General features: G+C 41.8%; 1 protein-coding gene across 5 annotated transcripts in view; it reads right to left on the bottom strand.

Annotated features, from left to right (window-relative positions):
• Window positions 1-208: 208 nt before the first annotated feature.
• The window catches only part of PARD3B (par-3 family cell polarity regulator beta), a 394,980-nt gene continuing 368,430 nt past the window's right edge, over window positions 209-26,758 (bottom strand). For all 5 annotated transcript variants that reach the window (XM_030277633.4, XM_012574931.5, XM_030277632.4 and 2 more), the window contains one exon: window positions 209-4,903. In XM_030277633.4, coding sequence (XP_030133493.3) covers window positions 4,549-4,903 — 355 coding nt within the window. In that variant the 3' untranslated portion in view covers window positions 209-4,548. The remainder of the gene's footprint in view (window positions 4,904-26,758) is intronic.

The raw sequence follows: 26,758 nt of genomic DNA, 5'->3' as shown, positions 1-26,758 counted from the left end.
AGATGGAATCAAGTTAAACCCTGGGATGCTTTTTTTTCCTACACAGTAGCACATGCATCCTGTGTTTTTGATTTTTGTTAAAATAAGTCATCTTACCAATTCTGATCCAGCTTGATCATGTATCATCCTCTAATATCAAATCACATCCATGGCTGAGGATGAGTTTGTAGACACAAAGAAGGGAAAGACTCTACATACAAGTACATAATTATATATAGTCTTAAAGCCTTTATTTTAATGCAAAATAAACCAGGTAAAATTTATATAGCCATATGTAACAAAAGATCAAAATCTTTGATGTGGTACTAGAAAAAAACCTGTCAAATTACGTGTTGAATTTCTCCCCCAAAACAATCACACATGATTTTTAAATCAGTGTCACTTAAACACACAGATATTGTCAGGATCACAAGTACCTCTCTCTCCCTCACAGTAACAGAATAGTGTCTTACAAAGCCTTCTTTCCTATGCAGAGATAGTGAATAGCACTTCTGATTTTGTATGTAAGGCTTAAGGACCCTGCAGGACAACTGTGACGGGGAGCACAGGTGTGGGGCCTTTTGAAAGTGCAAAGCAGCCCCGCTCAGAGCAGCGTCAGGATGTGGCCCTGGCAGAGCAGTCGCTAGGATTCACTCACAGCACTAACTCTGATAAACAAATCTGTGGTGGCTGGGAGGAAGAGGTAGCACAATTCATCTGTAAAAAAATTAGGCAGCATGTGAAGCTATTTCTAGATCAGGAAGCTGGAGTGAACTGGAATTCAGGACTGTATGCACTTTTTCAAGGCAAGAGCCTTTTTTTAATTTCTCTATGCTTAGTTTCTGCCACAAAGGGCAGTTGATATTTCTTTACGCATTTGAGGGGCGCCTAGAGACTTCTGCATCATAATATATCACAGTGGTAATGTCGGCTCACGGGCCAAGATCATGGCTCACTAGTGGGTGGTCACTCAGAAAATCCACAGGCTCTTTTTCTATCTCTTAATCTTTCAACTGCTGGGCCTGGTTGGCCCTGTGCCAGAGCCAGAAATGCAGGCTGCACGCCACAGCTCAGGAAATCAAAGCTTCAGCTTCACGTGAGTGCGGGCCTCTCTCCCTCGGTCTCGATGCCTGCTCACACACACACTTAGGGCTGCTCCCGTGGCAAACCCAATGCTCCCCGCACACCCACTACGTCAGTAACTCTGCTGCTGGACTGGCACATTTTGGATGAGGCAGTGTGAGGCAATTACGTGTCAAGAGCATTTCAGACTCATAATTTTCCCAAACATATGGACATATGGGAAAAGAACAACTTGTTACTTAACGGCTCTTTTGGATTTTGCAAGTGTGTATTTTCAACCATCAGTTGTAGCACCTCGTGAATTCTGCACGGTACATATTTTTCCACAATATGGTGCTAAAATCATACATTTTATACTGCAGAAAAGCTGACTATATATACTGTAGTTATACATTATACTTTTGAAAATACTGTACCTATATCAGATATTAAATCAGGAATTGGCAATTTTCTCCCATAACAATGGCACCAGAGATTTATGAGATGCTCTGTAATACTTTTTGGTCTTGTTCCCCCAGCTAGGTCACACCGTTCTTCCTCCTTACCTCCTTACCTGTAGGATGCATCCATATATTATACTTAGAGATTTTTTGCCTTTTTTTTTTTAATTGGAAGAAGCTCTCTACTGATTTCTGCTTACTGAGCAGAAGCATAATTTAATAACCTGTTGGGTAAGGTAAGATTAACAGCTCAGAAGGTGTTTGTTTGATTTGTCTGCCTCAACTGAGTGGAGCCGATGAAGTCAAGGGGAGCTCTTAAGGAAAGATTCAGGTTACGAGGAGACATTGGGCAGGTCCCTCAAAGGCTATAAATAATCTAGGAGCTGTTTCCATCCAGATTTTATTTGGCCCTGGCTCATGAAATACTGTAAATAAGTTCTGTTCACTGTGCTGTGATGCCATTTCAAGGGTTAGTTGAGAGTGATTTACAAAGGCAGTAGCTTATATTCAGAGCTGTTCTTAATTGTGGCCTGGCTTGATAAAGCCACTGTCACAAACATTAGTTTCTTTACAGCTGGATCAAATGTATCAGGGGTTATATTTCAAGGAGGGAAAGGAAAGTATTTTAATTTGTTTTTGCTTCACTTTCAACAGGCCTTTATAACACCAGCGGCTATCCTGTGGCTGCCAAGTCCTGGCTGAGTATCCTGCAGCATCTAAAGCTTTCTGAGAGAAGTACAAGGCTGTGCAGAGCACGTACATGACAGGCACAGTTTCCTTAGGGAATGCACCTTATTTATGGAGGGTACTGAGAGACATCCAACTTTACACCCAACACTCCCTCCAGAGTATTTTCCCTCCTACATTATTAGGGAAGAGGGCAGAAAGAAATGGAGTAAGAACCAAACACCGTTGCTTCATAATCAGTTGCATTCCTCTTCCTGTCTCCCTCCCACCAATGCTTTCTCCTGACTGGATTTAGAGCTGTGCCTGCCCCTGCCCCAGGGAGTCCAGCCCTCTATCTGAAACATGGAGGTGCTGTCTTGCCATGGAAAGCTGTCTCTTCTCTCCTGCTTCCCAGCCTACTGGTGGGTGGAGGCTGGTGGGAATGCAAGCACTAGAGCCTGCCAGCCACTCAGACAGCTGCAAGTGCTCTCTGTGCCTGAGGGTTACACCAGGCTCTAACCAGCACCATCAGCAGAGAAGAGAGTAGGCTGGGATTAAATGCTGCTTCTCATCTGGCCCATTACCTGCTAGCAGGACACACTCCTAGCAGAACAAACCTTCTTGATGGTATTTAAAACCTGGGAAGTGATCTATGTGATTTAATATGTTGCATACCAAAGGTGTCAAAATGACATCAAAGAAATCCTTATGCTTAATCCTTGGCCAGATCAGTCTTTTCCTGATGAGGAGAGGAGGCCTAGTGGTTCAGTGACACTCCCAGAAGGCAGAAGTCGAGGAATTAAGGACACTTGGAAATAACATATTTCTAGGTCACAATACTGCATGGTTTCCTCCTAACAAAATCCTCGAGACAGATCTCTAAGCACCCAGAGCCCTCTTGGGTCAGGTCGTGCAGGTCCCTGTGGCTGGGGCACACATTTCTGGCTGAAAAGCAGACTCAGGCTGTTAGGGGGAAAGGACTAAGCATGTTCCCCACCACCCTGTCCCCCCACCACAGCTCTGCTGTGCTGCTGATACCCCCTCCTCACCCACACCTTCTCTCTTCCTATGCACTGCTGCAAATAACTTGCTACAAACAGCTATTCTCACATCCTCCTCCTCAACCCCAGGGTCTTGCAGCCCTTTCTGTTACTTTCCTCGTTTTTTCCCTCACCCCTTGCTGTGAAAAGCACCTTTCCCCACTGTCCTCATGGCCTCTGGTTGCAGGAACTCGAGTAGTTTGGCACTTGGCACGGCAGGGCCTGGCGCTGCCGCAGGCTGAGCTCCCCTGGTGCACTGAAGGTGGCCCCCATGAACAGGCGCCTTCTGCACCTTCTGGCAGCGCTGGGCTGGCCAGGGCAGACACGCCGCTGGCAGCCACTTGGCTCCAACACTGCCTGGAGTGGGCCAGGAATGGGCTGCCTTGATGGAGCCAAGGCAGCTCCTGACAGTAACTTAATATGAATTACGGAGTCCATGTCCATAGTCACCTCCCTGGTCACTTCCTTATAGGCCAGCTCCACTGAAACCCCTCAAGTGACACTTCCTGACAGCAGCTGAGGATCTGGTCTCCAGGGTTTACATTTAAAGTCTGCACACTGTATAACTAACCAACACACACAAGCACACACTTCCCCCTCTACAGACATGGTTCTCAGGTGGCTGACTGTTCTCTGAGAGCCTGTCCAAGCATAGGGGATAAGGCTTTTTACCCTACTCCAACTGCAGCAGGTGCAATAAGAGAAGACTCTTGATACACAAACTGCAAAAAATGAAGGCTACAAGATAAATGCTTCCACGACCAAAAAGACAGAGGAAGACAGAGGCCAGATCACAAATCTGAAACTGCAGCATCCTTAAAGCAGAGCTGTTGGTCAGGATGTGTCTGGAATGTGGCCACTCTCTCTGTGGCAGTCCCTTGTCATGATCACACATTAGATACACAAGATGCCCAGCTCTGCAAGAAGTCCGCACTGCATGCTGTGTTCTCACTTAAAAGGCTCTACAACAGCACTCTGAAGTAAACTCTGGTGACTCTGCTGCCCTTACACAGACAGCTATGTACTGTAAAGGTGTAACTGGATTCAGTAAATAGCCCTGAGGTGTATTACGTGTTGTGATTCATTTCCAGCAGCCACTTTCTATTTTTAAAAAGAATTAAGAAACACTCAACTGTCTGGTACCTCACATACTCAAAACACATCGTACCTCACGTGGCTTTAGTTCGCCTGTTAGAAAGCACCTACGCTGAGCCCAGCTCAGTAAGAACGACTCCAGGTCTCGTGTGCCATTCTTACAGGCAGCTACGCTTAGGAACAACTCTACAAGGATGATGTCCGACCGGGCTCCTCCCGGGCTGTGCCACAAGTCCAGTGCACGCCTATACAGCTGCAGTCATGGGGTTCTTCTGCCTGGGGTCCTGTTGCCTGTAGTGGTACTGGTCTGGACTGGTCCCACGGTGTCGGACCATTTCACTGTACGCTGGTGCTCGGTGGGACTGCGGGGGGGAAGGCGGCACGTCCTGCCGGAGGGGTCCTTTATGCTGGCTTGCGATGGGCTGGGCTGGGTAATACTGAGGGTACCTCAGCTCTGCCACTCTCGTGTCCGGCGCACGGATGTAGTTCCCCTTGGATGGGTGCATAACAGGCTGTCCGCCGTGGTAGTAGGGAAGATCTCTCTCTTTGTACGTTACTCGCGGCCCCGTTAAATATTCTAGTGGCTCTGCAGGTCCACGCCTGAGGAGGACAAAACATAATAAAGCACATAAAAAGGCAGTCTACTAGCCCAGTGATACATTATTGTACATACAATCTATGTTTATTTTGGGAGAGGAAATGCCACCTCAAGCATGACAAGTCCTGATGAATGAAAAGAACTTCTGAAGGATAACAAGCTTCCCACCTGCATGCTACAAAAGTCTGTAACATCCAGGACACTTGAGGAAGGGTCCAGTACACATCACAGCCCTTTTACAATGGGGGAGCACTGGAGCCCTTCAGCTTCCAAAGTCAGTCTCCTGTGATCCATTTGCCATAATGGAAACAAAGCTCCTTTAAACAATGCATATTTGACTGAATCTTATCTAGCCTGAGGATAAACAGATGAGTTAGGTCTGCAAGTCTGCAAATCCCATAAGCTTTACATGCACAAATATTCACGCTTTCCAGGCCATTTCCCAGTATTCTCTCCTAATATGTCAGCCTGTAAAACTTTCCAAACACCATAGTTGGAAAAACTGGGGAAGAAACACTGGGGATGTCAGGCTACAATACCTGTGTTTAATGGGCAAGTTGCCAATGAGGTTTCAAAAATTTGTAATCTAAAAGGCCTGATATTACAACAGTCCCGTAACTTGTCTGCATCAGTATGGATCTCACAAGCCCTAGTTCACCTGAAAAGCAACATGCGAATGTGTCATTCCCGAGGATGAGCCATGGAGTCCTCTCTGTACCCTTCTGCATCTTAATTTCATGATTTTCACTAATGAAGCATTGATATTTTTTCCTATTACAACTTAACTTGTGATACTTTTGAAATGGCAAAAATAATTGTTCTCACAGACATGTCACCAGAGCATCCCCAAAAGTTCAATTTAATTAGGAGTTTTTGCTAGTCTGACTGCAAATGTCTTTGCACTTTGGACAAAACCTCTCATTGACTGCACAGGAAGTTTCTCTCCAAATGAGAGCTTAGGGAAGAAGACAGAGTTTTGACCCAAAACAGGAGCTGGAAGATGATCAATTATATAGATCAATTACACCTGCTGTGCGTCTTTGGAACTGAACTCATTAACTTTTAAAATATTCTTTGCATAATTATGAAAAAAGTAATCATTCTGGTACAGCAGATCAGGTGTTCAAATTTTGTCAATGACTCTCTTGTTCACACAGATTTAACAAGCATGCTCTTTCTTTCTTAACCTGGGCTCCCAGACTCCACTGGAACTTGTTTAACATGTAGTAAAACAAAACATGTGGTTTTCTGCTGCACTCGTTTAAGCCCATGGGGTAAATCACGGACACAGGCAATGAACAAACATTATCTGCCTTGAAATGAACCTACAATCCTCCTCCTGGAATAACTTAGTGCAAATGTTTCCTGTTTAAAATGGAAAGAGCAAAAGGAAGCATTCCAGGCCTTGGACTTTTAGGACCCTATGCTCCCCAGAGACTTTCTGCTTTAAAAACAGAACATTATAAAAGACAGGCACTCCCAGCTTCCCTCCCCACCTCCTGGTGAGACAGTCCAGACAGAGTGCTGAAGGGCCTGAAGCCACTCTCTGAGATACCAAACCACTCTTAACCGTACGTACTGAGACAATTACCGTCACCGCTCACACACCTACGCCTTGCAACACAGCCTCATTTCCAGAGCAGGCCAAAGAGCTGCTCCACTTTTCTTTCCACATGCAGGAAGGCTTGTTCAATAGTCAGTCCCATCACACTCAGCTTTAATGCCTCTGTGCACAAAAACATACTTCCAATCATAAAAGGTTCTGCTATGGTAGGAACTGCTTTGTGTCAAGCAGCACACCAAGAGGAACAAATGTCAAACCTACACCCATCACCTTTTAAGGATCATGCTCAAAATCCTGTACATTGGTTTTATAAGGTGTTCTCATCGGCAGCTATAATCAATTAAATTCTTGTGGATCACATTAAAAAAGGACTGAGCTTGGAACCTGATCCAGAATTCACTGAAAAGCCAGTGGTAGCTTTTGGACAGAGCTCTAACTGTGAATTGAATTACTCTGAAAAAACAAATTCAAGATGAATTGGCACCAAAATGATGGCTGAGAATAGGACTGAGCCACCAGCATAACATACTGAGCCTTCAGTACACAACTTATACCTCAACTGACACCAGAGGTCTGCAAGGTGCAGGAAAAAAGAGGGGTGTTCTTTGCCATCCAGCCAAAAGAGCTGTTTCCAGGAAATCTCAGCCACTGCAGTTTTAGTAATGAGTGTTACACTGCTGCCACAGAAGCTGTGACTGTGCAGAGGGATGTGCACTCAGGCTGCTCTGGCCCAGGACTGTGCAGTGAAGATGGGCCTGGGCAATCAAAGCATGCCAGACCTGAGACATGGCCTGACATGCTGCCTGAGCTAATGCCATCAGATCTCCATTGCTGTTACCTCTCCTAGAGAACTAAATCCACCATCGCTTCGCTTACAGCTAACACCATATGTGGCTGCGTAGACAAACTGTAGAAAAATGTGTGGGAAGAGCAAAATCTTTCTTTAAAAGATAAAACCCCAAGTTGTTCCCGGTCAGCAGCAGTTTCCTTTCTCTGAGGGCAAAACACCCATAGGTGGTGTAATTCTTGAGTGTCTTGCCCAGAGTCATGACTTAGCAGCTGGGAGGACAGGTTGTACACTGAGACCTCACAGGAATCCACTTCACACGAACCTTTTAGGAGTGCCCCAGGAAGACAGAAAGTATGTGAGTTATTTTAGCAGCCTTGGGGATAATACAAGCAGTGATCTAGCAAACGATTAGCAGAACTTTTGCCTGAGTCAAACCTTGGGAAACACTGGTAACTGTCCAAAAAGCTGATTCCAGGCAGCATGACTGAGGGAGATTTCACAAAAGATATCTTCATGGCTGCTCCACACTGTCCAGTTCACTTCCCCCAGTGATCCCAGTGGGTGTTACACAAGCAGATACACAAGCTACAATGACAACACTTTTTTCCCCTTTTATGATCAGCATAGTATGTTGAAGCCAAATTATTTCCCAAGGATTAATTCTTCTCCACCTACCACTAAAGCCTGGTGAATCATTCTCAGGGAGCTGCTCATAGTGCAACCAACCAGCCTACGGAGTCTCCATGAACCTCTATCTGATCAGTCTTAAAAATCAGGAAAAAACTGCCTTCCCTCCTCAAGTGTGACAAATTAACCATCAGAAAGTTAATATTTTTAAGGTAAAAGAAACAACTGCAAATACCAAGCTGTGCCTGCAGAAATGCTGTCACCATTAGCAGTAAGTCTTGGATGCTGAGGGCATTCCCAGCAGGAAGAGGACAGCTCCTCTGAACCAACACCCTTCTCACTCAATAGCCCACAGTGTAAAAGTATATGCTGTTGTTTATCCTTAAAGAAATTGCCAAAACAAAGCAAACACTTTCTATTTGGCAGTCTCTTGTAGATGCTGTGCTTGTTTCTGCAAGAAGGAAAACAACTCCTACCTTTTTACCCCAGCAGACACTGCCACCTCTGAGGAGGTCCTAATGAAATTCTTCTCCTCTCTTGCACTGTTTTTGTTGGCTTCTGATGAGTTCAGAGTTCACAGGGCCATATCACACCTCCTCAGTGACCCATGGTGTGGGGGTCAAACCAATAATCTCAAGTGGAAAATCAGTGACCCAGGGGAGTGATCAAAAATCCACAAATTGGGTCAAGCAGGTCCAGCCACTCAAAAAGACCAGGCCAGGACCGTGCCCTCTGAGAGGACATGCTGAGTAGGAGCTGCTCTGACTGTCAGCTGTTTTCCAGATTTTTGGCCAGTTGTTTGACCTGGGGATACAGTGCAATTAATGGCAGGCAGAAGGCAGGGAAGCTGACACAACATCCTGGGAAGGAACTGATCTCAGAGCTCAAAACATGGTTTTGCTGATAGTTCAGCTCTGCTGGGTCCCACTGGAAAGTGCATGATGGATGTGGGTCTAGCTAAAAGCAGAGGCTGCTGCTGCAGGAAGCAACTGAAACTGGTGGGGCAGAGTGAAAACACTCGTCAAAAACGTCATCAGCAAGGTGTCCCTAAAATTTCTGCTTTATTTTGAGGAAGCAAAGTTTCATCTTCCTTCCCCTGCAGAGAAATTACAGATCACACACAGGCGATTGTGAACATGTTTCACCTCATATGCTGGTTTGCAGCTCTACCAGCTTATCTTTCAAAATGATTCACCAGGTAACAACTGTGATCCATTTTGAGAATTAAGAGCACAAAGTAGCCTTGTCCAAGAAAAGCAGGCAATTTGTAACTGATATTCAATTAACGTGCTGTCATTTTCTCTATGACAAGTAAAGCCTAAAGCAGGTTTGTTGCTCTATCTTTGCTTTATTTATCTTCCAAGCATAGAAAATATAGTATTTTCTGGCTTTGCTGCGGAATTTTTAGGAGCTTCTGGGTTTATTTAAAACTGAAACACAGGATTTGGAACACTTAGGAAAGATTTCTTTTACTCAAAATATTATTTAGTCACAGGTATCTGAAGGTTTCAAAAGCCCTAAGTAAACACTTCTAGCTTTCTGCAGTTCTTTTTTTTTAACCCCCATTTTAGTAATTCTTCAGCTGTGGAATATCTTACAGAGTAGACCGGCATAAATACCTGATGCTTCAAAAAACTAATCAGAAAAAAAAATAATTACATTTCAGGTTTACTGCATTTCACTGATAACCTCCATTTGCATGTTACCTTTAACATCCTTGGAGACATGTGCTTGGGCTATCTGAAAGGAAAGGAAAGCAAAATTAAGGTCTAACTGCTTGTGCTGTGCCCCATCACATTGGGGGTTTGGATTTCATTGTGACAAAGGGTTTTTCTTCCCTCTGTTCTATAGGGAAAGTCACAGAGGTCATCCTCTTAGTACCTGGTAAAAAGCAAGGAAGGGAATGCTCTCTTCTTACATCACTATCTCCTCCTTGCTGCTGAGGGAATATTTTGCAAGGGATATAATCTCACATAAAAACCTGCCTTCTTACTTTGTTAGAGTGTACTTCTTGAAATAAACTTCAAAGACAGCCACAGACTAAGTAGCAAATGGAAAGCCCACATTTGGCTCAAGTCTCTTTCATGTCTAAGCAAGACATACAGAGACTCTGGGTGATGGCATCAGACAGCCCAGGCTGTGATTAAAGATCAGGAGAAAGCAACAAGACTATCTGCGTCCAAATTCTCAGTGAAGTACTCCACTGTATGCAGTGTGATTGTGTGATGTTTGTTCTCAGCCAGGAGGATCTACTTTTAAAGAAGAAAAGAGAAGCTGATGTAAGAATTAAATTATGCAAACAAACAATCTTGAAATATCAAATACATTACACTGTGTTTTTATGAAGCTCTTCTCAACAAACACTAAAAACAATTAACTGAAAATATCATGGAGTGCCTATCTCTCTAGATAAAGTATTAAAGATACTGCAGTGCTGTTTGTAGTCAGCAGCTCTTAAGAACTCCTGTTGCTTAATATTCAACATGCATATAACATAAATAAATTAATGAAATTTCAAATCACTGCAGATTTCAAAGAAATCACTGGGATGCATTAAGGTGGGTCTCTGTATCTTAATAGGTGAGATAATCCTATAATAAATATTCTTTGCCCTTTCAGATCAATACTGCCTATAGCCAAATAAAGGGTCTGCATTTAAAATTCACTTGAAATCAAATTTGGTGTCTTAGTGCTGGGAAGAATATTCAGCACAAGGCAGTGGTCAGTGGCTGTTGTCTGTGAGAGAGACAGAAGTAGGCAGATGTCTAGCAATGTCATACTAACCTCAAACACACCATACACACTTTATTTATGGGCTGAACTGGTGGAGGTGCTTCCTTCTCCTGTTCTTTTATCAACAATACAAGACTGAAAAATCAGATAACATAAACGAATACAATCCCTGGCTCTCATGTAGCACATGCCATGCAGAGAGAGCTGTTTTTAGTTTGAGGACTGTGTTTGGAATTCCTTCAGTGTCAGGTTTCCAGTTACCAGACCCTCTTCCCTGGGCCAGACACGACTGTGGTCGGACTGGATTAGCAGAACACTCTGCAATGTGTATTACACAGCTTTGACTTCAACAGGCTTTGCAGACCCATAAAAATAATGATCATTTAATGACCTGCATTTCAAGGTGGGGGCGTGTGTGTGTGTGTGTGTGTGTGTGTGTGTGTGTGTGTGTGTGTGTGTGTGTGTGTGTGTGTGAGTGGTGTGTATAAGAGTGGAAGAATCTCTCTTCCCTTTTTAAAGAATTCCTATTTAGTCTGGAGAAGGACGAGTCCATATAAGTTTGTTTGAAATTCGAGCAATATATTCCAGATGCAATGCAGGCAGGCTGGATTCTCTTTTCTTGTATACACTTTTGCAAAGTCTAAAGTGGTGCTAACTGGCCTGAATATAAGAGTGTACATGCACAGTTTCTCTCCAATATTACAGCTTAAAATATTTAGAAACCAACAGAGCACCACAATCCCAGCAGGTAAGTGCAGAGCCATGTTTATATTTCTCTAGTTGAAGTACAGTCTTAAAGCAGCTGGAGAACTAAGTCCTTTATTGTTTGCAGAGGGCCACACCACAGAGGTGTTGGGCCCCAGCTGTTCCCTGGGCCATTTTCAGCAATTGGAGACATTTAGGTGTCACACTTGCTTTTACATCTAAGACCAGTGTACAATTTAGTCACATACCAGCTTTCCATGCATGGGAGCAGACTGCAGAAACGAATGTAAGACAGGCAAGCAGTGTTTGACAGGTTTAAAACTTTATTGTAAGATTATGTAAGACTTCTTATGACAGCATGGACAACTTGTTTTGTCTGCAAGAAAATAGATTGTTCTCAATCCCTAATGGAGCAAACTATGTCACAGATTGGTTAACATCAGAATTTAGAGTGCCATCTAATTAAACTCCCTCCCATCAGCAACGAAACCATAAGACAGTGTTGCTGCTTTGCTCCAGCATTAGTTTATTTTCCACAACAAATCTCTCAGACCAGTTTCTGATAATCTCATCCTGCAGGCAAAGCTCCCCTTTCTCTCCTTCCCTAAATCCAACCTACAAATGTAGGAACTGTGACAATCAGGATTAAAACCCTGGAATCAACAAAAACAAAACCCGAAATGTGCTAGCTGCTGCTCTATAAATGCCTAAAAAGCATTCAAAACAACTAGTGCAATAATCCTTCCTACTCAATTCCTCACTTGTTTTGTTCATATGCTCTCAGGCATGATACATCTCTTCTACCAGAAGGCATAAAATAAAGTAGCACCTATTGAACAAGACGTTGCTATTCTGTGATCTCCTCAAGCTTAAAGGGATCTTAAGTAGATTGGTACTTTAAGTAGCGAGTCATTACAACATGTGTCATTTCAGATGTTCCTCATTATTCAACACAACATAATGCTGTGTGAGTCATTAACCTCTGGGCACTGGTAACCTACTCTCAATGCTAAGCAGTCATGCTTGTTGCTCACGAACCCCCATGCTCTGTTGGGGAGAGACCTGGCTGAGATTTTAAGGTCCCTTTGGTCTTTTGTTTTGCAGGTCAGTGGGGACCAAAAGCTCTTCCTATAGACTAAAGGAGTTCTTGGCCTTTGGTCTTCTGAGTCACATTTCTGAGAAGATGCTGACCAAGTTACATGGAGGGGAGAAAACTTCTTTTTGAAGTACATATGCCTCTTTAGGCTTCTCAGTTGAATTTTGCATTTAAATGCAAATTCAAAATAATACAAAAAGTACTGCCACTACTGGAGCAAGATGCTGAAAGGAAAACTGTGCTATGGTAATACTTGCCCTGTCTCACCGTGTAGCAACTCCCAACAGACAGGGGGACCCTGCTGCCCCTGCAAAGAACAGCCAGAGCTGCCCTCAGAGCAGGCAGGCATTCTAGGAGAAGGGAGTGAGATGCAGAGGCACGACCCCAACGCGGGCGTCAGTGCAGCAGCAACACAAAAGCCAGAAATACCACCTGGATCCCTCTGCTTCATCCTAACCTCTGCTGGAGGTCTCTGCTTTTTTGAAGGCTATCAGAGTAGAAATTAAGGAGTCTGTGGTGGTTTAGGAACTTTTAATTTGATTTAAAAGAAATTCTGTTGCCATAGTAAAAATTGCTTTTCAGAAAGAATTGATCACAATCCAGAAGAGCTCCTTCCCAGCAAAGAAACCTCTGCCCTTTGCCTGCCCATTCACAGCACTACTGCTATCCACGCTGGTTTTGTGAAGTGCTTTCAGAAATCCATAAACCCAAATTCTACCCTGTTCTCGTTTTTCATTCAAAATGAATTTAAAGCATGGTGACCATTCAGCTGTGCTATTCAAATGATTTTCAACTAATAACAGAAATCATTAAAAGAATCTTCCTAAGTAATAATAACCTGGGCCCAGGTTTTTACTATTCAGCCACTGGGACCTTAACATGCTGTCTGATCTTTAGTGGGCTAGTAAAAACCTGTAAGAAGTGGTTATTAATGTTATTACCAAGCTTTTAGGCTTTTTTTTTTTTTCCTCTTAGAGCATTTCTCTTTTAAATTAAAGCATTCCTTGCAGCACTTTCTCCCACTGCCATGATGAAGCATGGCTGTCAATTCTGCCTCCAATGGAATAAACTGGGTAGTAAAACCATGCTTCAGTAAAAAGGGAATATGTAGCTGGTTATTTTTTCCTTCATTTTGTTTTTTCTGGTCCAGACATTCTGTTAAAATCACTGTGACATATCATTCTTTTTTTTTTTCCCCTTTGTAACAAAGGCAAAGCTCAAGACCCAGAGAAGAAGGATGGCTGTTTTGGGGGTGTGAGAGGGACCTTAAAAACCAGCAGCTCTTATTTCTTTCTTCAGGCAGTATTACAGTCCCCATTGTTTCCCTACTGCTCATGTACTGATTTTCTCCTAAACAGCACAAACAGCCTGTAAGTACATCCTCCCTCCCAATATTTTCTTTTGTTAGAACCTTTCATTTCTATACAGGCATTAGATTATACATTTCCTGGCTTGCTGCAGTCCATTAACACTCTGGTAACCACCCATTTTCCTGCTAGCCATTAAACACCACCTTTCATAATTGAGATTTAAAGGCTCAGGGCATGATAAACAGCTGAAGTTATAACTTTACAGCTGCCTCTTTAGAAGTGTGTAAATCTCCAGATTTGGATAGGCAAATCAGTTAATTAGACTTGCATTAAGCCACGAACTTTGTGGGTGCTCTGACAGCAGATGTCCTGAGCTGTGCTTTAAATAGCAAGGGTCAAACCTCAGTCCCACCGGGCTGGGGCAGAGGGAAGTGTCCCACCCGGAGCCCAGGGAGCGGTAGCGCTGAGCGCAGCTGCCGTGACTCGCAGCCGGCCGCGGCGCCCATCCCAGCTGTGTTTATGCTGGCTCCTTCCTGCACAGCTCCTGCAGTTACACCGACATCAGGAGCGCGATCCCGACTGGACACGCTCTACCTGCTGCCTCTGCTGCAGACAGCCCTGGGCTCACCACCCCGCGTTTTCTGCCTCTCAGCTCACAAGTTGCTCTCAAAGCAGGACCCATAAGTTTTGGGACTCAGCAGAGCTTCCCCCGCCCCTACCTGCGGCTGAGGACACTTCACGTGTATGACCCTGAGTCACCGCTGGCCAGTAAAAGTTCAGGACTGGTGACATTCGGAGCTGCAGCCACCAGTCTCTTTATGTGCATGGGTAGTAAGAGGTTAACCTTCGGTCGTGAGGCCCAAGGGCCTGTGCTCCACCTCTGCACGAGTTATCTCTCCCTGTTGCTGCATTTAAAAATACTGTATGTAATTAACTGTTATCAGGTTGTTAAGCAGCGTGCTGAAGTGTGAACTTATCATTCAATTGTTTCCTTTATTTACAAGCCCTGCCATTCTCTTAGGCAGCAGCCTGGGACAGGCTGTTGACTTGCTCAGATGAGAAGGGTTTGGCAACGCCAGATCCTGGGAGCAGAAGCAGATTCTGGAGAAGTGAGACACAGATGAGAATCTGCAAACACCCCCTCAAAGATGTCCTGCAGAACAGCTGTGCTTGAAAGAGACACGCACACATGGCACCACTACCAAATACATCACTCGGAGGCTGCTTTGAGACCCGAACCACTGAGCATGGAGGAAACGCACAATACAGCTCCCAACTGCTTTATGGGCACAGGTGGAGTTTTTACTCATGTATATGGTATTAGATTTAATACCTATAGATATACACAAATATGTTCCATTCCCAGATGAAAAATAACATAACTGCTGACTTTCATACACATCTGAACTCAGTTCTTCCCCATTTAATTTGCTGGACATTGTTTCCTTAAGCAAATCTGGAAGTTAGAGGTCATCATGTTAGACCACAAGATGGGTGGACAGGACAACAGCACAAGATGCCATAGCCTCCACTGTCCTCTCTGAGTCCTTCAGCAAGGCCTAGGCTTGGATTCCTAGACTCCATCACATTTTTTACCACTATCCCCTCCTGGCCTGGTAACTGTTCTCTTCTTCGCCTTCTTTGCCAGCAGCAGCAGCCCTGGCAGTGCCAGCCAGGTGTCCCAAATGACATGAGACATCATCAGATCTGTGTGATTTTCTTTCATGCATTCCTGGCCCGGGGCACAGCACCATGCACTCAAAGCATGATTTACTTGCATGGTCCCTGAGCATGCAGTATCCTTTGCTCTTTGGGAACTGGTGCAACCACCAATGTCCCTGATCTACATGCTTCCCCCCTAACACTTCCAATAAATGGGATTTGTAGCTTCTAAACAAACTTCTGGGCCATCTGCACACTGTGCTGCATGACAGATGACAAGATAAAATTTGCGACAGCAAAGACCTTAGAGCAAAACAACCTTTTAGAAAGAGCAAGTGCAGGCTGCTGTAACTGTTCTATCAGCTTAGTCATGTATCTAGAACAGAAGACATCAGGATTCTGAAGCTGAAAGAGGAGCACACGGCTGAAGAAATAAAAAAATGCTTTAACCAAAACACTGCATCCTTGGCAAAGAATGCCAATAGCTGGGAATTAGTGATACCTGAGAGAGGTGACAGCATAGCAATTGGAATATAGGGTATGGGCAAACCAGCATTGAGACAGAGAGAGGCTTTGGACAGCACTACCTGGTATAGACTTCAATTTATTTTGAAAGGACACATACATCACGTATCAAGGATGTGCAAAAAAGTCTTACATGCAGGATGTGATGCTGGCAGCAGCTTGAGCTGACATTACAAGGAACAGCACCACAATCAAAGAGGCATCCCCACCCACCCAGGAAGGCTGCTTTGTGCCTTCAGTAAGCAACAAAGAAGCAACAGTGCTTCCGGATATGAACCTGGTAAGAACCTGGCCAAGATTCTAGACAGTATGTCTCAGTTTGGCTGGGAGAAAAAAATTAAATAAAACCATCCTCTAACCTGAAACAATCTTTTACATAATGAATCAATCAATTATCTTTGCTCTAGTACGTTCAAATCAAGGGAATCATCATTGAAAATAACCAATTTATGTAGCGCATTTAAAGCCACAGTAAGCTAGGCTGCTGATTCACTAATGAACAATAAAGGTCACTACTGTAACATCTCTCCAAGTATTTTCAGATTGTGTAGTCTGATAGACTTGAAGTGGCAAGTTCATAAAAAAACCCATCAAGATACTTTGCAGGGGGAAGTAAAGATGGAAAAACATCTGTGCTTTGCTTAGATACCAGACTGAGAAAAGGGAATAACTTTGATGCAATGAATAACTTTGTGCTCCAAACTCATCCAGCCCCAGCCAAAGCCTCTGGATGTCAATGGAAGCATTTCAATGATCTTTGGATTAGGCTTTTGTATAGAATTGTATCTGAAAGGGGAGGAGAGGGCAGGGAGAGAATGAAACATCTGTATCCTGGAATGAAATCAGGAAGTTAAGGCTTGACAGCCTTAGACAGCAAATAAATTGTACCTAGGGTACTAAGTGTAGGTTGCTGAAATGCCTCATTTCAAGTGGAAACATTCCTTTTCAGTTGTATCTTCCAGGTATTCAGAGAAAAGCCTGACCAGAATGCTGCTAATTTCTGTTTTACTTTTTGAGTGCCCATGATCTAGAAAATGGTACATACATGCAATTACAAGGAAAGAAGACATTCTGCCAAGATGAAGAACACACCTCTGCTCTGTGGACATTAGATCCATGATTATTAACCGTGTGGCAACTGGGGAAACGTAGCGGAGTGTGCCCTAATCTGCAGTGTCACGTCTGGGACTATTACCAGAACCAGATGTTTCAGAGGAAGTTGCAATTTGTGGACAATTAATAGTTTGCAAAGGTCTTACAGCACAAAAGAACCTCTCCCTTCCTCCTCTGATGATAACTCAAACAAAAGCAACTGTTGGTCTAGGCGTGGGTTTTCAGAAAGGTGAAGGTTTCAGAAACACAAAACACTTGACATTTCTGTACTTGCAGATGTTGATACCAAAAATCCTCAAACATGATAATATTTAACCTTGGCAGACCTACTATTTGAAGCCCATAGGAAAAAAGCACAATAGAGTAGAGAGAGCCTGTGGTGAGTTGAGAAAGAGGTATTTTCCAAATCTCAATGTTAAATCTTTAATGCTGACTTGGGTTCCTCTTCAAAAAGAAAAAGATGTGTAATTCTGCTGCCAGTAAAATAGGATTTTCTTTAAAAAACTTTGCAACATTTCAAAGTTCCCTCTTTTTAATGATAAAAAATTAAAAGAGGGACACATCATATTATCTCAAGCAGCTACAATATAACCCATTACTCAAGAATGTAATTCCAGTTTCTAAAACAGAAAAGCACAAAGTAGCAATACCATTTTGAGGATGCAAAATCGTCTCTGCATACTGAAGTCCCTTGAAAAACTTATAAAACCTGTGGTATAAACTAGTACAAGTGAAAATGAAATATCTAAGGAGGAAAAGACCAGAGTTAAGAGTTCTGTATTGATTTTTTTCCCCTCACGTTGGGATTAAAGTGATTTCAGCTGGGACCCAGAATTACAGATGTAATTATAATTTCCATTTATATTTTTAGACTGTGTACAAAGAAGTGTAATAATGGACAGCTGAACATTTTCCATTGTCCATTAAAAATGAAATGTTTCTGACAAAATCTCTGTAAGACCAAGTACCACTGCAGCAATAACAGAGCTTGTTTCAGATGTTTGGTGATGAGAGAGAAGGGAGAGTTGCCACCCCCTCATACAAAGAAACCAAACCAAAATGACATTAAGGTTGTTATTCCCCTCAATAATACTAAAGAGACTACAGGTTAAGATTAGCAACATCTCTTTTCAAAGAAAAAGTCAAATTAACATTAAATAACCTTTCTTGACATTATTTACAGGGTACCTAACACAAAGGATTGCATTAAGCAGGCATTATTTAAAGCATGTAAAGTGTAGGGAGTGAAAAAGAGAAATTTCTCCAAGTACCACTGCCTGTCTGCCATCCTTCCTTCATCCTTTCCAATGTCCATTTAAGCCCAGGTTTCCTGGAGGTCTCTGATAGTGAGGCAAATAACTGCTATTGAAAAGCAAATTGTATTCAAGGTAAAGCAGGTGCTTAAGTGCTCAGATGGATCTGGGCCTAAAAATTCAAGCTGTAAACCCCAACTCAATTTCAAATGACTCATTGAATTTGCTTTTTTTTTTTTTTTTTTTAAATTCCCTTTTGTTTTAAACCGATCTGCTCTGTGCTTTCTGCCACGAGCCGTGGTGCAGTGAGCACCACAGCACAGCCCCAGCACGCTGCTCCTGCCTGTCATTCCAGAGGGGCAAAGAGATCCACACAGAAACGCTCAATAATGCTCAAACCCAGCACTGGTATATTCAGGCAGCCTAAATTCAGCCTAATTCCCGAGTCAGTGAGAAACCCAGATGCCTTCAGAAACCCCTACAAAGCTAATTAGAAGACTACCAGAAGTCTACACACACTGAAGTCACATGGGTTTTCTAAGCACAGCTACTGGGATCCTCAAAGCTTTTAACTGATTCTGGAAATCTTTAATCGCTGAATGTACAGTTGTAAAATGTGTTTGCTGTTTGAGCATCTTTGGAGGCAGCACTGTTAGCATCCTTTTTCCTACATGCTTTGTCCTAGCTATTGTGTTGGCTGGTTGAGCTCAGTTCAAGAGTGTATCACTATTATCTCCTTAAAAAAGCAAAACAAGGGGAGAAACTGTGGCCATACCATGCTCCTAAAAATACATTCTTTCTATGCTGAAGACAATTCAGTTCTCAGTAAACAAACATGCCTTTTCTTTAAAGCACAGGATCTCAGATTGAACCAAAACTCATAGCAAAAAATGCCAAATGAGGGTCCAAAACCCGGTGACACATGGGTGTATATATATAGCAGTGCACTAACTAGCCCCTAGATCCAAGAAAAAAGCCAGTCACGTGAATTTTCACTGTGAAATCATCCTGAGATTGGTTTTTCTTGCCAGATTTTGCCATGATCTACAACAGACTGCCCTCAAAGCATCTCCTTTCACCTGTAAAACAAGCCTATTTTTCTTCTTTAAATGAAGGAAAGTGCCAGCTACTCAAAATCCAAGGACCCCTGTTGGCTTGGGGTTTTGCTTGATAACTTGGGCTGGGTTTTGTTCACACATTTCCTGCCCTCTGGATGGAACTCTGACTGCCAATTTCCAAGGCACTGTCTCAGATTATCTAGTGCACAGATCCAATCTCCTTGCTGAATTACATCTGGGGTGGAACAAAAATGGCAGATAATTCACTTTCTATTAAAGTTAACACTCTCCTCCACTTGCTTCCCACATATGTTATACAGTAGACGTGTTTGCATGTTCTGCTCTATTTTTTCAGCTGTTGCAAGCACATAAGCTATCAATTACTCTAAGCAGAGAGAAGATAGTGATTTGAGGAACAGCTTCCCGTTTATATAACTCCTCACCTCATCATTGCTCAAACATTTAAATGAATGCTTTTGGGCAAAAGACCTGAAGTACAGAGATTCCTTAGGTGCTCTCTCCCCTGCCATTTCCCACCTCATTGAATGGTTAATCAGAGCAGCATAATTCTTTAAAACTAATATTTATTCAAACAGCTGCAGGATCCCATCTGCTCACACAGAACAGAGGACAGAAGCAGCGGAGGCCACAGCAATACCAGGCAGAAGCCAGCAGAAGTTGTGTCAATATCTCTATATCCAGCCTAAGTTATGTTTGGCAGACAAAGATTTTGAGTACAGCAAAGACATTACCATTACCCTAAAGATGTGGTTTTTAGCATATGCATTATGGTACTTTATATATTTTCAAAATAAAGCTTGCTGAAAGTCTGACTAGTGGCCTATGTGCTATTTAAGACCAACCACATGCCTACAAAGCTTTGCTGCTGTGTTTCTGGCATATTCATGACATCTTTACCCATGGCAAAGATGCTCAATAGCTCATTCAGATTTTTCCAAGTAAGCATCCACAAATTAACAGTATCACTCTGCATCTTATGCTTTGCTTATGCCATATTTGAAAGAACTGTTCCAGTAGAAAATTTTGCACAGGTGCTAAATTACAAAATCAGTGCTAATTTACATAACTATTAAATGCTAGAACAATGCAATCTTTTCCAAGCCTGGAAATGAGGGTAAAGATTGTTAAGAAAGCAGGAATTAATCTTCTCTAACAGGGTAGAATAGGAGTTTTAGCTCTATGCTTGCTCTTAACAAAGTTACTGGTCCATAACCACTAGTGATCTGAATGTTTGAAATTCTTCAACAACCTTGAATCACATTCACTTTTAAGGACTATTTTTATTTCACTTATATCTGTGATAATATTGGATAGGCTGAAGAAGATCATATAGATCAGGAAAAAAAAAAATATTTTTTACTAGAATATCCAAAATCTGGAGAGAAACTGCTAACACTGGTGGGCAGAATTCTGGGGGAAAACAAGTAACTTAATCAGAGTTTGTCAAATTACTACCAGATTGACCCAGACAGCAAAGAAATCAAAGAATATACTCCAACAGTGGCTGTATGTCAGTCTAAACTGACTGCAATCATTAGGAACATATCCACGGATTGCAGTGGTTCTGGACCAGACTCATACTAGCTTCTAGGAGTAAATTTCTGTCTGTTCTCAAGCTGGATCAACACATCTAAAGCATGACTTTCTAAGGCATCATATTTGAAGAGCAACAGAGAAGCCTTTGGTGACTATGAGCAAAGACATTTGGACAAAATCCTCTAAAACTGAGCCTTTTCTCCTGATATGTTTAAGACTTCTGTGCAGAGAAATTAAATATGTCACCTACTTATGAAATGGAAGCAGTTTGGCTGCCAATTGTCTGAGCTGTGTTGAAACAGCTGCTCTAGCAACTGTTTTTACTATTAAATTCTTCAGCAACTCTCTTAATCCCAAATTAGATACCTCTTTCCTTTAATCACCAGTTTATATAAAAGCTCTTTCCTCGCAAGGCAGGGTTTCAGCAAGGATAACAAACAGAGGCAGGTCTGCTCAGAGCGCTGCCCTCGTGTTTCTGCACTCCTCACATCTCCCCCACCCTGCTTCTCACTTCTCAGTGGGTGGCACATGGAATGCTCACGACTCTGTCCCCTACATGTTTGTAAAAGAACACAGAACTAGATTTGAGGTCTTAGGATTTCACAGCTTGTCATTACCTTGCAGCATGCAATTAAGACTGTCCACATGCAATTCACTTTCCTACTTAATCATCATAATCTTTCCTCTTTCCTAAACATGTCCATAAGAATACCTGTAACTGACTCTCTTTAAATGGCTTGCTAGTAGAAGCTTGAACTTCCCATTGTGACAGCAAACCATCATGTAGGGCTGTAATTTTGGTGGGCTTTTCCCTGGTTGTTCTTTTTTATTTTCTTCTTCTTTTCTCCGAGTCTGCTTTGCAAAGCAAAGACTGGATGGAGACAAAGGAATTGAGGACTAACATGGAGAACTAACTGCAGTCTGCCTCTGAGCAAAGGGTGCCACCGCAAAGCTGCTGTTTGCTCACAGGAACACAGCTGAGCAATGACACGATGTACAGGAGGTTCATGCACAAAAATGAGAGCTGCAGGAAGCTTGCTCAAAAGTTCCTAATCCAACATCCTCAAAAATAATACATACTTACACCTGATACTGTTGGCTTCCTACATTTTTCCTTTGTTAGGTGTTTTTAAAGCACGTTTGCTGACAGCCATCTTTCAGCCGCACCTCCAGACATGTTTATCAAGGGAAAGCTGAAACCAAGAACAGCAGCAGCAGAGTTGTCTCAATTTGCAATGCTCTTTCTCACCTTTGCAGCCTAGAGCCCACACTTTTTGATGAGTTCTGAATTACAACCCAGCATAAGCAGCAACATTTTTATTCCAAATATCGGTACCTACAAAGCAGCCAGCTGAGCTTCCCAGTCTGCTGGTCTCCTGAGCCATTTCAATATCCATCTTAACAATGCAATGGATGTATTTGCATTTTGGAGCACACATCTTATTCCCCAGGTTTCACTCAGCACATCACTCTGTTGATGCATTCTATGGGATATATGCTTTTGGTTTTTAATTTAATCTTCTTTCTAATTTGCATTCACTTATCTTTTTTCCACAGATCCTTCATCTCAACCTAACAATTTTGTACTGACACTTTTTTCTTTCATTAATATTTTGTTCCCTAACATTTGTTTTGTTCTTTTACTCACTGGAGGCATAGTTAATACAGCTTTCTTTTCTGAGGCAATGTCTCCAAGACTTCATTAAATTTTATAATATTAATTCAAGCCCTTTTGTTCAAATGCAATATTTTCCTCCATCTCCCATATTTTTAAGCTGAATTTAGTGCCCTTAGTTTGAGTGGGAGGTCCTTATGCCTGATTATACACTAGAATTCATACCAGATCCATGTTTTCTGTAAATGTGACACTTGAAAGTATTTTTATTTAGTCGGCATAGTATCTCCTTGCAAAAAGGCTGACTGCTTAGTTTCAAAATATTAATTGACTTTTAAACTATTCCATATTGCATTAACTGGCTTTTTGCTATGAGGAGTTGACTGACTTATTAGGAAAATTGACAAACCCCATCCCTGTCTGCCTCCTTCTACACTTCTTAAGTATTCTTCTGAGACATCTGGCTTTTAGTGGGTTTTTTTTGTTTTATTTTTTTTTTCAAGCAATGTCCCAGTTGTTACAGACATTTTCTTTAGTCAATTTTCTTTAGTTATTCCCATGGAAATTATAGAGGTGGCCTGCCAGCTGCAATCCATGATTTGATGTCACAAACCTTGACCTGTCTGACTTTCTAAAGTATACTTTTTCATTATTTAGACTTAATTTGGCTTGGATGGAGGCATCATGTTCATTTCAAGTGATATTTCTATTTTATTAGAAAGCTGGAGGTATGTTTTACAACTAAATCTCCTTCCTTTTCTATTCACCACAGAGATTTCTGAAATTGTGATCCTGTTTACAAATTTCTTTCCTCCTCTCAGTCAAGTCTTTAAAGACACAAGACTATTTTTTGAAAGGCCTGTAGTACACTGACACTTTTCCTACCTACTCTGCTTTTAATGCCTGAGATCCTCCCTGTAAAAGGTATATATACAGGTTATTTATGAACTCTGCACATTTTTGGACAAATGTATTTTGACATTATATATGAAATAAAGTCTTCACACTTCACATATGACACTGAGGTGATATTAGGTTCCATGGCACACCTCAGCAGAGGGATTGAAACTGAGGTGTAACAGAAGTTGCAACAGAGCACTTCCAGCTCTCTGCTGTATGTATGTGTCACAAATCTGCTGTCCTGCTCTAGATTTGGGCTCTGGCCTTGAAGCAGAATGATTTCCCTGACACCTCCTAGAGCCTGGGTAGTTTTTATAGCTATCAGTTTTAGTATCTTCCAAAGTTAAGAAAAGTTAATTTGCTAAATCTTAAAACTGTTTGAAATTGGATTTGAGCTAATCTTTTAACGAGCACATCAAATTGGTTCCCAAGCTTGAGCTCTAGCATATAAGAATGATCTCTTTTTTTTTGCCTGTATTTCATCTTGGCTGGTTTATTGCAATGTATCTTGGAGGTCCTTGACCAGTATTTCCATTAAAACTGATTCTACATTCACCTGCCAGCGCTTAAAATCCAACTAAAACCATACATATATTTCATTTATAATGAGATCATCACATTGGAAGATACAGACAGAGAAAATTTTGCTGCATTTTCAATAAAATCACAGCTGTCAAGATAAAAATCATATTAAAAATATCCCTGAATTACTGATATCACTTTAGAGAATTAAAACAGAAGAGAAAGATAATAATCAAGTATACTGGAGAATATACTGTTTGAATATTGTTTATATTTCACATAAGTAGGGTGATGAAGTCAGTTGGGCCATTCATTTTCACACCCTACTTATTTCCAATCCTGTTTAAGACTCCAAACTATCAAGTCTTCTTAGTTTTGAAGTTATGCCAGGGGAATATTAAAAAAAATATTATTTATGTCAAAAATTAAAAAGGACCTTTTACAGTTGGTTCTCAAATATTTTAATCAATATAAGAAATGAGGGAGATACAGACTTTATTCAGCCACCTGGAACTACACAGTATTTTCCCATCAACCTGCTCTTCACTGGTTTCCACCCCTTTGGAGGGAAAATCCTGGCGTGACTAAAAATATTGGGTATTATATTACACACCAGAAGTTAACAGTCTCACCTTGTAGCTGTGTAATGTATGCCCAATAACTTGGTTTCACTGACAGACTAAGATGTGCGTGATTCTGGACAGGGTTAATAAATGATTTCACTGCCATTAAAGTTTTGGTACCCCTGGACCCCCCCCTAAGAGATGCTCTTTTTAGCCAGGTAAACAATGCTCCAATTGAAACCTTGCTGCAAGGCAGCAATGGTATTTATTCCCTGCAGTCTGCATCAGCATTGTCACTCCCTGCCTGCCATGAAGCACCGTGCTGGGCCAATAAAACACAGAGGAAATTGCAGTTTCAGTAGGGCCATGTAATAAAGTCAACTGATGAGAGAAGAGTGAAGAACAGAGGCAAGCTGTTTCCAAGGAGTGTCCCAGCACCAGGAAGGTGTCTGGAAGACATCGTGGCAGAGCAGCAGCTGTGTGATGGGACAGAGCCACACTGTCACTGAGAACCACTGTGCCACTGCACAGCACTTGTCCGCAGCAACACTGAGCAGGACGTGCCCCAGCTGATAGCCAGAACCACGACTGCACTGCCGGGTCAATGCTGCGCAACAAACTGCTGTATGCCAAGGAGGAATGTAAATTAAGTACACAAAGAAGGAAGAGAACAGATTTTTTTCCAACAAGTGATGGAATAGGTTAAATCACAGTGATTCCAAGCAAAACAAAAACCAAAAAAAAAAATCAAAGAAAAAAAAACCCCAAAAAACTTGTGATTTAAATTAGCATGCAGGGAATTTTGATTTAAATAATTCATTTTAAACCTCGCTTTTTCATCTGTGGTCCTTGGTTAGTCAATTCCCAGAGGCTGGAATACTCTGACAAGTTGATTTACAGCTAATTATAGTCTGCACTAAAACTGTGATTTCTTTTTTGTTAACCAAGAGAATACACTATATACATATTTAAGTAATGTCAGTATATTAATTTCAGATTCTGCTAGACAATGGTGAATGATGAGTCTTATTTAATAGACAATTAACTTTTTCTTGTGATTTGTGTCAAGTTACTTTCTGATGATGTTTTCAGGATTCAATTAAATTACAGAAATCTTGCATTCTGAAATAAACTCAGTAAAATAAAGGCAAGAACACTCAAGTGCAAGAAGCAGCTAATGAAACATGCTAAGTAATCCATTTCTTCTGTTGGAGGAACCTTATCTGTTCATGACACAGATATTTCCAAAACTTTACTTTTGATTTGAAAGGCTCAAAATGTTTTTGACTCACCTCTAGAGGCTGCCTCCTAAATTGACTGCATGGGTAGTCTGGCCCCTTGAGTCAATGCTGTTTTCATGCTCTACAGTGTGATACCTAACTGCTCAATCTATTTAATTTATTGAAAGGGAGGTGAAAACATAACATAAATGATCTCTGCACAGAAATACTCAAGGGAAGGAATTTTGCAGGCTTGGCTCTTAAAATCTAGCAGAAAAAATATTTACCGTAGTATCTAGAAACTGAAATTGGGTAATGTCAGACTTAGGGAAAAAAAAGGCATAATCTCTTTAAGCAGTAAAATAATTAACCTCCAAAGAATGTAACGAATTCTCCCCAATGTGACATTCTAATTCCAGGTTAGATGCTTCTGCAAATACATTTACAAAAGTAATGGGATGGATCAAAATTGAAATTTAGTTTGACGCAGAAATGTAGGAAGTCTTGGAGGGCTCAGGCAAGGTGATCAAAAGTGTCCTTTCTGGCATCATACCTAGAAATGGAGAGTGTGCTGCTTTCAGCTACTGCTTTAAGAAGCGTCTTGGAAAATCCAAGCTCTACAGAGGTGGGACAACTTAGAGGCATTTAAAAAGATTTTGTTCCATTATCAGTCTAGTAGAAGGGTGAGACATAAGAGATATAAAACTCAACACCATTCTATCAGAAGCCAACCTATATCCTGGTTACAACACCTTATAAATGGTTTTCACCCTATTAGCTTTTGCCACACAATGCTGCTAATACTTCTAACACCAATCACATATTATTTTACCCCACGTGGTTTTGCTACAATGCATCTTTAACAGTTCTAATTCTCCAAAATATCTGGTCTTTTTGCAAGGCCATCATTTGTAACTTGTTTCTAGTTCAATCCCTCTCTCAACAATGTCATCTCTATTCCTTGGCCCTTCTAAGTCAGCACACCTTATCTCAGAGTTTGCATACAAATGTATAAGACTCTGAGAGCTTTCAGTCAGATTTTGA

Source organism: Taeniopygia guttata, chromosome 7, assembly GCF_048771995.1.
Source record: "Taeniopygia guttata chromosome 7, bTaeGut7.mat, whole genome shotgun sequence".
Lineage (NCBI taxonomy): Eukaryota > Metazoa > Chordata > Aves > Passeriformes > Estrildidae > Taeniopygia > Taeniopygia guttata.
The sequence above is the reverse complement of the archived record's forward strand: the minus strand, read 5'-3'. Positions and strand labels throughout refer to the sequence as shown.